The sequence below is a fragment of the Equus quagga genome, chromosome 5 (genome assembly GCF_021613505.1).
Source record: "Equus quagga isolate Etosha38 chromosome 5, UCLA_HA_Equagga_1.0, whole genome shotgun sequence".
Taxonomy (NCBI): domain Eukaryota; kingdom Metazoa; phylum Chordata; class Mammalia; order Perissodactyla; family Equidae; genus Equus; species Equus quagga.
The window spans coordinates 93,050,095-93,062,928 of NC_060271.1; the positions used below are offsets into that span (position 1 = coordinate 93,050,095).

Genomic DNA, 12,834 nt, shown 5'->3' on the forward strand with positions numbered 1-12,834 from the left:
ATGAAAAGGGTATCATGGAAATAACATTCCTTTTTCCAACATGCTAGAAGTTTTGATAGGTTAACCAACCCAGCTCTTCTAGTTCTGCCAGTGGGTGTTTCCTAAAGAAATTGACCAAGAATTTTTTACATTTTAATGACTGTTGATATTCAAGTTTTAAAACACCTTGTATCATTTTACTTTACCAGTGAAGTAAAGCAGAGCTATGAATTGGGCATATTTTTCTTAAAACTACTTAATGAAGCTGTGTAAGAAATCATCAATTAACATAATGTCAGATATGTATATTTCTTCATATTGATGCATAGAACTAAATGCTGCATAAATCAAAATAACATTTACATAGTTGTCCCCTCGTAAGGAGCCTACCTTCTAAAATAGTTTGCATTAACGTCATCATGCAATTAAAACAAGAAGATTTTCTAGCAATGCTAAGTATTCTTAATTTTTCCTATTAATCTATTAGCTGGTTATGATTACTTGTACTTTAGAGTCACATAATATGGAAAGGGGTTGTAAGATAGATATTATTTGAAATGATTATTGGAAAAGAGAGGACGAATATTTGGATTAGGTATAAGAAAAGGCACAATGGGAAAATTGTTTAAAAGAATAATTATATAAATAGACATCGGTGTAACATTGTAAAGTGAGCTAGAAAATAAAGGTGATTCTGAGATGTTTAGAGAGAACAGGGCAATGTGAAGGATGGGGGAGGAATTTATTAGTTTTATAATTTTTTTTAACTTAAGGGGAATAGTTCAAAGAGCACATAAATGAAATATATTAGCAGTGTGGCAGAGTGACTTTAGGAAAGTGTGGCTAGTCAGTGAAGAGTAATCTGTAGCTAGTCAGTGAAGATGATGTCCAGAACCCGTAGCAGCAAATTTATGTGAGAATAAAGAAAGAATAAATATAGGAAAGTTTATTTTTTTCATAGTAAGAGAGGATAGGTTTTATCAATTGTAGAAAACAAAGCAAAGACACAAGGAGACCATCATCCTAATCCTAACATGTGTCAACATCGTTCACAGTTTCTATGGAAGTGAGGAGATGGCAGGGTTGTCAGACTTTGGTCTTTGATGTGAAATGAGTTTATCAAGAAAACTGTAGACCAGTCTTTGTATATACTTTAAGTCTTTGTAGTCAAAGGAGACTTTTTTTTTTTCTTGAAAGCCCTTGAGACATGCATCCATTGTGGTGCCAGCATGGCAGATCTACCAAGAAAGGAGGAAGGATCCAGTTTTGAAAAATATTTGTTCATTCTGTATTTTTTAAATGTTAATGACCTGATTTTTTTAATGCTTACTATGTGCCAGGTGCTGTAAGAAAGGACAGGAACAGGAAGTTTTCTTTTTTTATATATATGTACAAAGCTCAAGGAGTTTCCATTTTAGAGGCGCACAGACCAAATAATCACAGTACGAGGTGATAACTACCATAATGCAAGATACATTGGTGCACGGAAGAAATAATTTCATAAGTCTGCTAGTAGTGTCAGGGAATGCCTCTCTGAGGAGGTAATATTTGAAATGAAAGCAAAGATTTTAGGTAACTTGTCAGGGAACATCAAGTATGACTGGAATGTAACACACATGGGGAGAATGGCAAGCGATTAGACTGAAGAGTTGACAGGGATTGGGTCACAAAGTACTGGGTTTGCCATATTAAGACAGAATTTAGATTTCATCCTATAGGTATTTGGGAGCTGCTGAGGCTAACAACATCAAATGTGTAACAATCAAAATCTCCTGTCAGCCTTCAGCTGTGACTGTGTGAACAATTAGAAATCTTTGTTGATAGTGAAGAGCCAAAATGTACCTCAGGACAAGAAACTGTTGATGGAAGCAATCAGCCAACAAGTATTGTTGGAACACTTTCTAGAACATAATCTCTATTACAGAAAATCTGTTCATGTAGTAGTTGAACAGGTTAAAATTCTGATGTTTAGTATAATAGATAAGTGTCATAAATATGTTTTTCCACATCAGGATTAGTTTCTATCTGTTATACTTGTGATTTGTAGATAGAAGTAGCAAGTTAAAGTTTGCAGATATCATACCAGAGTCCAAGAATTCAGTGGGTCATAGGTTTTAAAAGATGTTATATTCATAAAAAGAAATAGAAAAGGAAGCAAGCGTCAGGAAATGGAAAATTTTTTTCTTCTTTCGAAGAAAAAATTGTGAAATTCTTAAGGGGAAGCAGCATTCAAAAACAACAAAATTAGCCACCATCCTAGGATCTTACCTCACAGAATAAATTATAATAAAGACTTTTTATCTTGGATTATACAATCAAGGATATAAGCCACAGGAATAACATTGAATAGAAAGAAAACTGTTCAAGGCCAGGGCTTGGGTATTTTCGTTATTGACTAAACCAATCCAGTTCCTCCAGAATCTTTTTTAATGGATAGCACATCTCCTGAACCACTTCTGAGCATCAGCGAGAATTTTCACAGATCTGCATCCGAGCCCTGAGATAGTTGAGAGATTCCCAAGCAAAATCATCCCCCACAGAAGGAAAATGTTTTGCAATGTGTGTTGTTTGGGAATGTCTTTCTTCGAAGGCATTATAAAATTTACCCCTTTTCAACAGAATTTAGGTTTTATATCATTGCTGGCTATTCAGTAACCAAAAATGTTACTTATTTTGGTCTTTGGCCAGGTTGTGTAGTACTGAAAGTAACTGAGTGTCAAGTGTAGATAGAATTACAATTTTGACCCTTATGTGTCCCCTTACAAGAAATTCTAACGTTAGTATTTGGTTCAGAAAACCAATTTTGAACTTGGTCAGCTTGAGGGCTACAATCTATTCTTTTCCTACCAGTTTTGGTAAAGCATCTTAAAAATGAGCATTTTAGGGGCTGGACCAGTAGTGTAGTGATTGGGTTCGTGCGCTCTGTTTTGGCGGCCCGGGGTTCATGGGTTTGGATCCTGGGTGCAGACCTACACACTGCTCATCAAGCCATGCTGTGGCAGGGTCCCACATACAAAATGGAGGAAGACTGGCACAGATATTAGCTCAGGGCCAATCTTCCTCACCAATTAAAAAAAAATTAGAATTTTAACACATTAATTATTGTATTACATTTTTGGAAAATAAAACAATACATAACTTCTAGCCAAGGCATTTCTTTTTCTGAGAAGATGTGATAGCAAACGTAACAATTTAAAGAGGTAATTTTTTTGCTGATATTGTTTTTAAAATTTTTATTTTTTTTTTGTAGTTGTGGAAAAATATGCAAAACATAAAATTTACCATTTCAACCAATTTTTAAGTATACAATTCGTTAGCATTAAGTACATTCACGTTGTTTTGCAGCCATGACTGCTATCCATCTCCAGAATTTTTCTCATCTTCCCAAACTGAAACTCTATCCCTCTTAAACAATAATTCCCCATCCCTTTTGCTCCCAGCCCTCGGCAACCACAATTCTACTTTGTTTCTCTATGAATTTTACTACTTTAAGGTCTCATAAGTGGAATCATACAGTATTTGTCCTTTGGTAACTGACTTATTTCACTTAGTATAATGTCTTTAAGGTTCATCCATATTGTAGCACATGTGAGAATTTCCTTCTTTTTTAAGACTGAATAATATTCGAAGGTATGTATATACAGTATTCCCTCCTCCCCCCATCTGCAGGCAATACGTTTCAAGACCCCCCAGTGGATGTCTGAAACTGTGGATAGTACTGAACCCTATATATGCTATGTTTTTTTCTATACGTATATGCTTATGATAAAGTTTAATTTATAAATTAGGCACAGTAAGAGATTAACAACCATAATAATAAAATAGAACAACTACTACAGTATACTGTAATAAAAGTTACTATAGATCTTAGCAACCTCAGCATACAATTTTTTTTTTCTTATTAAGTGGAGAACTTTCACCTTGCACTTAAAGGAGGCACTTTACTGCTTCTCTTTGGCATATCCGAATTGCCAGCATCACTACTCTTGTGCTTTGGGGTCATTTTTAAGCAAAATAAGGATTACGTGAACACAAGCACTGTGTGACAGTCGATCTGATAATCAAGACGGCTGCTAAGTGACTAATGCTGGACAAAGGGATGATTCATGTCCCAGGTGGGATGGAATGAGAGTCCATCACGCTACTTAGAACAGCTCACGATTTAAAACTTAGGAATTATTTCTGGAATTTTTAAATTTAGTAGTTTTGGACCACAGTTGACCATGGGTACCTGAAACTGCAGGAAGCGAAACCACGGATGAGGGGGGACTACTGTGCTATATTTTATTTATCCTTTCATCCACTGATGGACACTTGGGTTGCTTCCACTTTTTGGCTATTGTGAATAATGCTCCTATGAACATGGGTGTACAAATAGCTGTTTGAGTCTCTGCTTTTAGTTCTTTTGGTATCTATCTGAAAGTGGAACTGCTGGATCATATGGTAATTCTATTTTTAATTTTTTTAAGAACTGCCATTCTGTTTTTCATGGTGTCTGTAGCCATTTTACATTCCCACCAACAGTATACCATGAGTTCCAATTTCTCCACATCCTCGCCAATGTTTATTATTTTCTGGGGGTTTTTTTGGTAATAGTCATCCTTTAAAGAGGGAATTATTGGCTCTAGGGCTTAGAAAAGGCAAGTGTATCTGTTTAAACTGAAGGCAAAGATTTGCAGTTGAATTGGAGGACCCTCCAGTGAGACATAGTCATTATAACCCTACCATTTTATATGCTCATTGGCTCAGAAACTAGGCATAGGTCAACATTTTTTGGAAGCATTGAAAATAAAAATTGAGGTTACCGTACTTAAAAAGTTAGTTATTTTATGTATGCTACAAATGTATATCAGAAAGTCATTCTTTTTTCTTTTTTAAAGGTATGCTTTTTTGGTGAAGAAGATTGACCCTGAGCTAACATCTGTTGCCAGTCTTCCTCTGTTTTTTTTTTTTTCCTCCCGAAAGCCCCAGTACATAGTTGTATATTCTAGTTGAAAGTCCTTCTAGTTCTTCTATGTGGGATGTCACCACAGCATGGCTTGATGAGCATTGTGTAGGTCCGTGCCCAGGATCCAAAGTGGTGAATCCCAGACTGCCACAGAGGAGTGCATGAACTTAACCTCTCAGGCACAGGGCTGGCCTGAGTCATTCTTTTTTTTTTAACTCATCCCATCCTCCCAAAAACTCTGACTTGCTAGTCACAACTAGGAATTGTACATTCCCAGTAATTTAATTTTAAATATTATTATGTGATCCTAATAATTTTGTTTTTGCAGAATATAGAACTTGCTGCCCTGATGGGAGTGTGTTTAATTAAGTTAAATTGTATGGCAATAGAAATAGAATGTTATGATTTGATATAATAAATGTGTAGAGTGTAAATCAGAACCTTGCTAAGCTTCTTAATGATCAAAGAGCCGATTTTTCTTTTTGTTAGTATATTGTCTTCACTAGTAGTTCAGTAATTGGCCCAGGAGATGCAACTAAGCTAGACAAGGCAGTGCTCTCTATTTTGTATGCACTTCTCATTTGGTTGCTGCAAGAATACAGTTATACTAGCAGTTGGATTACAGTATAAGAGATGTAGATGGGAGATGGAGATTAAGATGCATGTTAAACTGTTATTCAGTACTGACTGGAAAGAAAAAGGTTGTTTGTATTTTAATATTTTTAATTTATATAAAGCTTTTAAGCAGTTACACAATAAAGAATTGCTGCCTTTATTCCACTTGATACATGTGTACTTGTATATATTCTTAAATTTTGCCCCTGGTAACTTTGTTATTTTAAAAACAAATCAAATATTTATTGTATTACCTTATAAATGTTGAACTGGGCCACAAAAGTAGGTTTATTTCATTAGCATTAATAGGATGAAGATGTGAGAATGAATTATAAGCTTGAAGTAAAAATTGCTTAAATTTTTTTTTCCAAGAAGAAAGGCTGTGTTGTTTGATAATAGCCAAACACTGACTGAGCATTTTGGCTGTATTCCGAATTCTGCCACTGACTCACTGTGTTTTTTGGCAAGTAACTTATCCTCACTGAAACAAGTTCTTGATTCTTTACTTCTCTGTTTGTAAAGTTAGCATAATAATATTGTACTGACCTCAGATGGGCTGTGTAATGGTTTCCCGCTTTAGAATTTTCCAGCATAAAAATAATATAAATTTTCAATGCTTTGCTTTTTAAATAAATATTTCTAAATTGTTATCTTTTTATTAGGTAAGTATATTCGAGAGACCGTTTTAAGTGCAGAACAAAACAAAACGTTTATTGTACTGTTCAAAACGTAGCCAAGCTTTTTAGCCTGATGAGTTTTTAGTTACTTACAGCGTATTAAGGACTATACCCTATAAAGTATGAATGACTGTTTTATTCATTTCTTTTAGTGTCAGAAAAAAGAAGAATTTATTGAAAGAATTCAAGGTTTAGATTTTGATACGAAAGCAGCAGTTGCCGCACATATTCAAGAGGTAATAACCTGTATGCAATTTCTATGTACATTTTATGAAACTCATGATGTGTTTAGTTGTATATCTCCGTGAATACTTAAAGTCATAGGATAAGCAAGAACAGATCAAGGTCAAATATAGGTGAACCGTGCTTTTAGACAATCTTTTTCTCTTTAGAGAGAGCTTCTTAAATGAATCATCTTATACACACGGCACAGTGCTAACTACACATGTACCGTTGCCTTTTCCATAGGGACATAGACAGAAAGGGTTATTTGAGGAATGAAGTATATGTCTTTGTTAGCACAGAATAAATAGTATAGTTAAATGCAAGCAGCCGAAAGTGGATCACTGCCTGTAATTCAAAACTAAAGTGAGGTAAGATGATAACTTTAGTGTTATGTCATCCCAGTGATTTTCTTTTGAATGAATTGACACAGCGTTATTATAATTGACAATATTGCTTGAATTATAAACTCATTAATTTGCAACATCCATATAGAAACTTAAATACAGGACATATGTTGCAGTGTCAAATAATTGAAGTTAATATAATTTATTTGTTAAGATTGCTTTTAAAAGCTGCTGTTTCTGTACTATCTAGTCTTGGGCTTTTAATCTTGTGTGCTTAGTAAGACTTTTTAGAACTAGAGTGTATTAAATTTTACATGTTGATTAGAAAGAGAACTAAGGAAATGGAAAGGAGAGAATTTTTAAATAGCGAAAATTGGTAGTGTTTAAAATATTTTCTGTTTAATGACTGTGTTCCATATATCATCTTTTCTCTTAGTGAACATTTGTAGAATCCAGCTTTTTTGTCAGTAATATTATTGTCAACAGTAAGCATATCAGTACTCTACAAGATAGAGTTTTATTGGTAGTTGCTCTTTTATATATGTTTGTTTATGCTAGCTTTGTATTTTGTTTTGAATAAATGCTAACTATTGCAAGTTACTAAATTTGCCACCATCTTGAAAATGTTATTTTTGCTGTTTCTTGTCAAAGTTAAAGCAAAATATCAGAATCACAGCAAGAAATGGAGAGCAAGAAATAAGTATTTCACTTAGAAAATTTTTCCATTCTTTTAAAAATCTTTATATTGAGATTCCTTTTGTCCTAAAGTTCCGTGATAGTGTCATCTTCAGAATCTACAGACTTAGCTTGTCAAGTATAAAAGTGCAATAACATATGTCCTATAGGAGTAAAAAATTTTTGCTTTTGAGTTCAAGTTTGATAAATTTAGTCTTATCAAAAGAAAAGTTCAATTGATTTTGTTAAAGCAGTTGTCAGACATATCAATATTACCTTCCTTTAGGAATGTCTTCGATTAAATATTTTATGTTTTAATTGACTGGAAAATAAATATAAATTTATTTAAAGGTTATATTTAGTAAAAATTTTTAGTAGTAGCCTCTTCCTCACTCCTGAATCTCAAATGTTCTTTAGACATCATATTTGCTTTTCATATTTTTATTATATGGGGTATTTGAGTTAATTTTGTGCTAAAATGAAACAGATTTTTAAGGACTAGTCATTTTTTAAATTGTTTATTTTGGTTGTTTTTCTAAAGGTAACCCATAATCAGGAAAATGTATTTGATCTGCAGTGGATGGAAGTGACTGATATGTCTCAGGAGGAAATAGAACCACTCTTGAAAAATATGGCATTGCATCTAAAAAGACTTATAGATGAGAGAGATGAACATTCAGAGGTTTGTAAATTTGTTTCAGTATATTATGAAAGTTTGCTTTCCAAAAAAGAAAAAAAATTGATACTCTGTTTCTTAGGGACAGATAGTAAAGTACTGTATGTCTTTTTTGTGCAACACAAGAACCAGAAAGGGTATATAAAAGCCCCAAATTGCTAGTAAAGAGATTGCAATTAGGTTTTCTTTTCTCCCTTCCTTTTAAGTTATTATTCTGATTTTGTTCCCGTGTGTTTTTTAAGTCATCCCCATAGTCTGGCAACAGTACAAAAGTGTGAAACTGAAAATATCATTGATGTAAGTGGAAAAATCATTGCCTTGAAGCATAAGAATTTGCTTAAGCTTAATTTCTTAATTTTATTGCCACATTTTGAGGTTGGAAAAATAAGTGTTAATAAAAGGAGAATAACAGGTGTTCTGAATCAAATGTCCCACAAAAGATCTCAAATTTTTGTAGTCAGTATAATGAGGTGTGATTTTAAAAAAGAGAATTATTATAAGTGCCTTTAAAAGAGTACTTTGCGTTTTAAAAAAGACTAAAATTGCACCAGATCTTTTGCCTGCACTCTTTGAAAGCAGCTTATAATTTTTAGAGGAGTCTAGACTTCAGTGCATGTGGTAGTGAGTAATATTTTCTTAATAGCTGACCAAAGTACTCTGCCATTCAGGAGAATGTATGGCTTTGATCTCTTGTTTCATTTACATGGGAGAGACAGTTTTGAGCTTATTTATAGAAAATTTGATTACTCCTGGGACTTATGAAAGACTACATAGAAGAAATTCCTAAATATTTTTTTCTGAACAAAACTTTCTTGTCTCTATGGAGTATATTAAGTTCTGATGGGGATTTTCAGTTTTTCTTCAGGCCTTAAACGAGAAGAAAATATGGAAAATAAAAAAATATTTTAGAGTGACAAATTTTTTAAAAAGCTAAGGCAGTAAGGCTAAAGGAAGAAAAGAGTGAATTGAAAAACATCCCTAGCATATGTCAAACTTATTCTGAGATTTAGGTCATTTCATTTTCAATCTGATTTTGGAACCATATGCTGTATCTTCTTTTTATTTTAGTGTCTTTTCACTACTTTATTCATTTTGTAGAACTTCCCTCTATTTGTATTTCAGGATATTAAAGGTATTTTGAAAGGTGTCCTCCAACTTCTGAGGAATTACTTCTATAAATCTATACTTTGGTTTCATGTGACTGATGGACATGTATGAATTGTTTGATCTCACATGAAGTGATTAAATGTGAACAAAATACTTGTCCTTACATGATCTGTGTCAAAACTAAAAGGGATATGAAACACTATATAGAGTGATTGTTTGAAAAACCTCTTAAAATTTATTATCCTGCCTGATTAAGCATTTTAGTTGAATTTGGTTTTCAATTTGGGTCACTAGTAGACTAATTAAAAAAGATAATTTAAAATAATTGTGAAAAATATTAGACAAATCTAAATACAGTATGTAAATAAAATAATTCTGTATCATTCAAGTGGAGTGAAACAAGTTCTTATTTAGATTTTCCCTTTAACTTTTTTCTGTTTTGGTTGATCCTTTATCATAATTGTTTCACTTTAATCTAGGAAGTTTAATTTAGTAACCCTGTTTTTAATTGCTCTTTACTTTTTTATTATTAATGCTGTGGAACAAGTATTTCTTCAGTTCTCTCCTTTTACTAAAAACCAAATAGGAGATTTTAATGAATTTAAGATCTTTTTTGTTGTCACTATTTATTTTCTGCCAAGCTTTGTGGTATAAGTTTATCACATACTATCTTATTAAGTCTGCACAATAACCCCCCATTTGATAGATACAAATACTTGATCTCAGAGAAGTTGAGTAACTTGCTGAGTCTAACTCCAAAGCTTATGTTCCTAACCATTATAATACCTTTGCCTAAATCCGTGATTGCGCCGAGCACATCTCTCCTTCTTTTCCTTAATAATGAGTTCTATAAGTAAAATTACTGTTACCTGAACGTTTTTCTTAGCATTGATGTATCTTTTTATGTTCATTTTTCAATGTATATTAATAAATGCCTGCTTTTTGCAAGATCTTGTGCTAGAGTGCTTGGGAGCAACAACTGACAACTTTCGAAAGAGAACCAAAGATGTTACAATCTAATAGGGAAGTTATTTTAATAAAATAATTAACTATAACAATAAATTTTGAAAGTGTTAAGTACCTTAAAAAGACATATATATAAAGCCTATAGGAATTTAAAGAAGGAAGATGTTACTTGCAGCTGTTAGTGGAATGTCTAGGATCAGAAGGATCAGAGAAGGCATATGAAATGAAAGTTAAGCCTTAATGACATTTCCTGTCAGACTTTTTGGAAAATGTTTGGGGGTCTTGAGCTCAAGAAACTGCTGCCACTAGAGAAAGGTCAAACTGTCTTTAATGGAAAATACCTCTGAATACTCTTAATTCTTAGTACCTGGTTTCTTTTTTAAAAATATTTTGCAGCCCATAGTTCTTTTGTGCTCTGTTTGTTGGCATTGGAAGCCCTTGATATGTCCATTTCACCACCTGCTAAGTTCAAATGTAGTGTGTGTCTTCAGTACTTTCCTTCAGTTCTCCATTTTGTGAGTCACTCAGTTAAATATTTTTGAGCAGCTCTTTTTGTGCGCAGTACTCTGCTGGATATGATCAGAGATACAAAGGAGGCGGAACAAAGATTGTATCTTTTTTATTGAAAACAAAAACTGTAAATGAAAAATATAAGGTAGAATATAATTAAATTCTAATTTGTGTGTGAAATAAATGTTTATTAAATACTTAGTATGTGCAGGTACCATTGTTAGAGTCAGGGGATGTTAGAAGGCAAGATTAAAGATAATTGAGGGGCCAGCCCCGTGGCCGAGCGGTTAAGTTCGTACGCTCCTCTTCGGCGGCCTAGGGTTTCACTGGTTCGGATCCTGGGCCTGGACATGGCACCGCTCATCAGGCCGTGCTGAGGTGGCGTCCCACATGCCACAACCAGAAGGACCCATAACTAAAAATATACAGCTATGTGCTGGGGTGAGGGGTTTGGGGAGAAAAAGGAGGAAAAAAAAAAGTAGCATTGAAAGAGAAATAGAAGGGTAGCAAGAGAGAAATGTGATTTTTTCTTTCTGAGATAGAAGAAACTTGTATATCTTTGAAGAACAAGGAGAAAGAAGCTAACTGAAAATGTTATAGAAGTAAGGAATTTGTGTTGGGAGAAAGGGATGCATAAAAATGGAGGCATTCATCTCAGGTGGTTTTGTTTCTTTGATAAGTTGGAGGAGAGGTCATTTGTTGGAAGTGATGATACCAGTTTGCAGTTGGAGGCTTAAGTAGAGAGAAGAGAATAAATATATTTACAACAGCCAAGGTGGGGAAATTTGCCAGGAATCAGCAAGATTTCAATAAAAGGATTGATGGGCACTGGAAAGAGCTTAACTGGAAATGAATGGCAAGATCTGTAGTAGGGCTATGTATTTTTTTCTCTCTCTCTTAGAGTTCTTTATCAGCTTGGAGTAGGAATAGAAAAAACTGATGGTAGGTAAGGAAAATGACATACTGTTAGAGTCAAACTTGAATTCCTCTTATACCTATCATTAAATGTGTGACTTTGCTTAAGTAATGTATATGAGCCTCAGTTTCTTTATGTTTAAAATAGACATAATAACTTATGTTGCTGATAACAGTATTGGATGAGATCTTGTTGGAAAATTCCTTAGCTAGGAGTTCTATAAATATTAGTTCCCTTTTCCTTTTCCCCCAAAGGGTGAGCTATAGTCAAAGATGGCATGGTAGTGTTAAATTAGAAAGTACGGGTGACATTTAAGGGCCTAATTGTAGTTCCAAGCCGAGTAGGAACTCTAGAGTAGCCAGGAATAATCCATTTGATTGAGCGGAAAGGGGGGAGTCGGATGATGAAAGCTTCAGGCATAGATATGGTGACTTGGGAGTAATGCTAGTAAAGAAGGGACGGCACAAAAGAGGTATGATTCCTTCACTGGAGAACCCTGTGTATATGGAATAGGGAATGGATATGGAATTGTAGCAAGAACAGGAACTGGCAAGTCACATTCTGTGATTTCTCAATAGGCTTACTGGAATCTTTGAAAGTGATAGGTGGACAGACCTTCATTCAGGTGCTGAAATATATCCCAAGGATAAAGAAATGAGTTCTGATGGTGGTTTGAAAAAAAAAAAAGAAAGAAAAGTAGTGATTAAGTGAGGGGCAGTATAAGACTTGGTGATGAGAAACAAAGTGAGGATGGTGATTCCATGGTCCCAAGGTGGTAATTCCACCTATTCTGTCTGGAATAGAAGGACAGTTGAAATTGTTATAGAAGACAATTTCTGCTTGCCTGAGAAGTTTTAAAGAAAAGCAGAAATTGGTTTAGAATAAGAGAATTTTCCAATAAATTAGTGAAATGGAGAAATATGATTGAGTGAGGTACATGTAGGTTAAATAGCTCTTAAAGTTCAGGTTTAGGATAAGTAGAGGGAGATTTGTGCCCCATGGAGGGTCTCTAGAGAAAGAATAATAGAAACATTGAGATGGAAGCAAATTGAAACTAGTATTGTAAGAGAGCATAGTTTATGGAGTCAAGAGACTGGCCTGGAGTCTTGGCAATGCTGCTAGCTACTAGTGTGATCATGGACTATTCAATCTCTCTGCTTCAGTTACCGGCAGAATTAAAAGATTGAGGGATCTGT

The 12,834-nt window shown here is 34.1% G+C and overlaps 1 protein-coding gene across 8 annotated transcripts in view; it reads left to right on the plus strand.

The window, feature by feature from the left end:
* The window catches only part of CCDC88A (coiled-coil domain containing 88A), a 122,013-nt gene that overhangs the window by 39,900 nt on the left and 69,279 nt on the right, over window positions 1-12,834 (plus strand). For all 8 annotated transcript variants that reach the window (XM_046661169.1, XM_046661168.1, XM_046661167.1 and 5 more), the window contains exons 6-7: window positions 6,372-6,455; window positions 8,005-8,145. In XM_046661169.1, coding sequence (XP_046517125.1) covers window positions 6,372-6,455; window positions 8,005-8,145 — 225 coding nt within the window. The remainder of the gene's footprint in view (window positions 1-6,371; window positions 6,456-8,004; window positions 8,146-12,834) is intronic.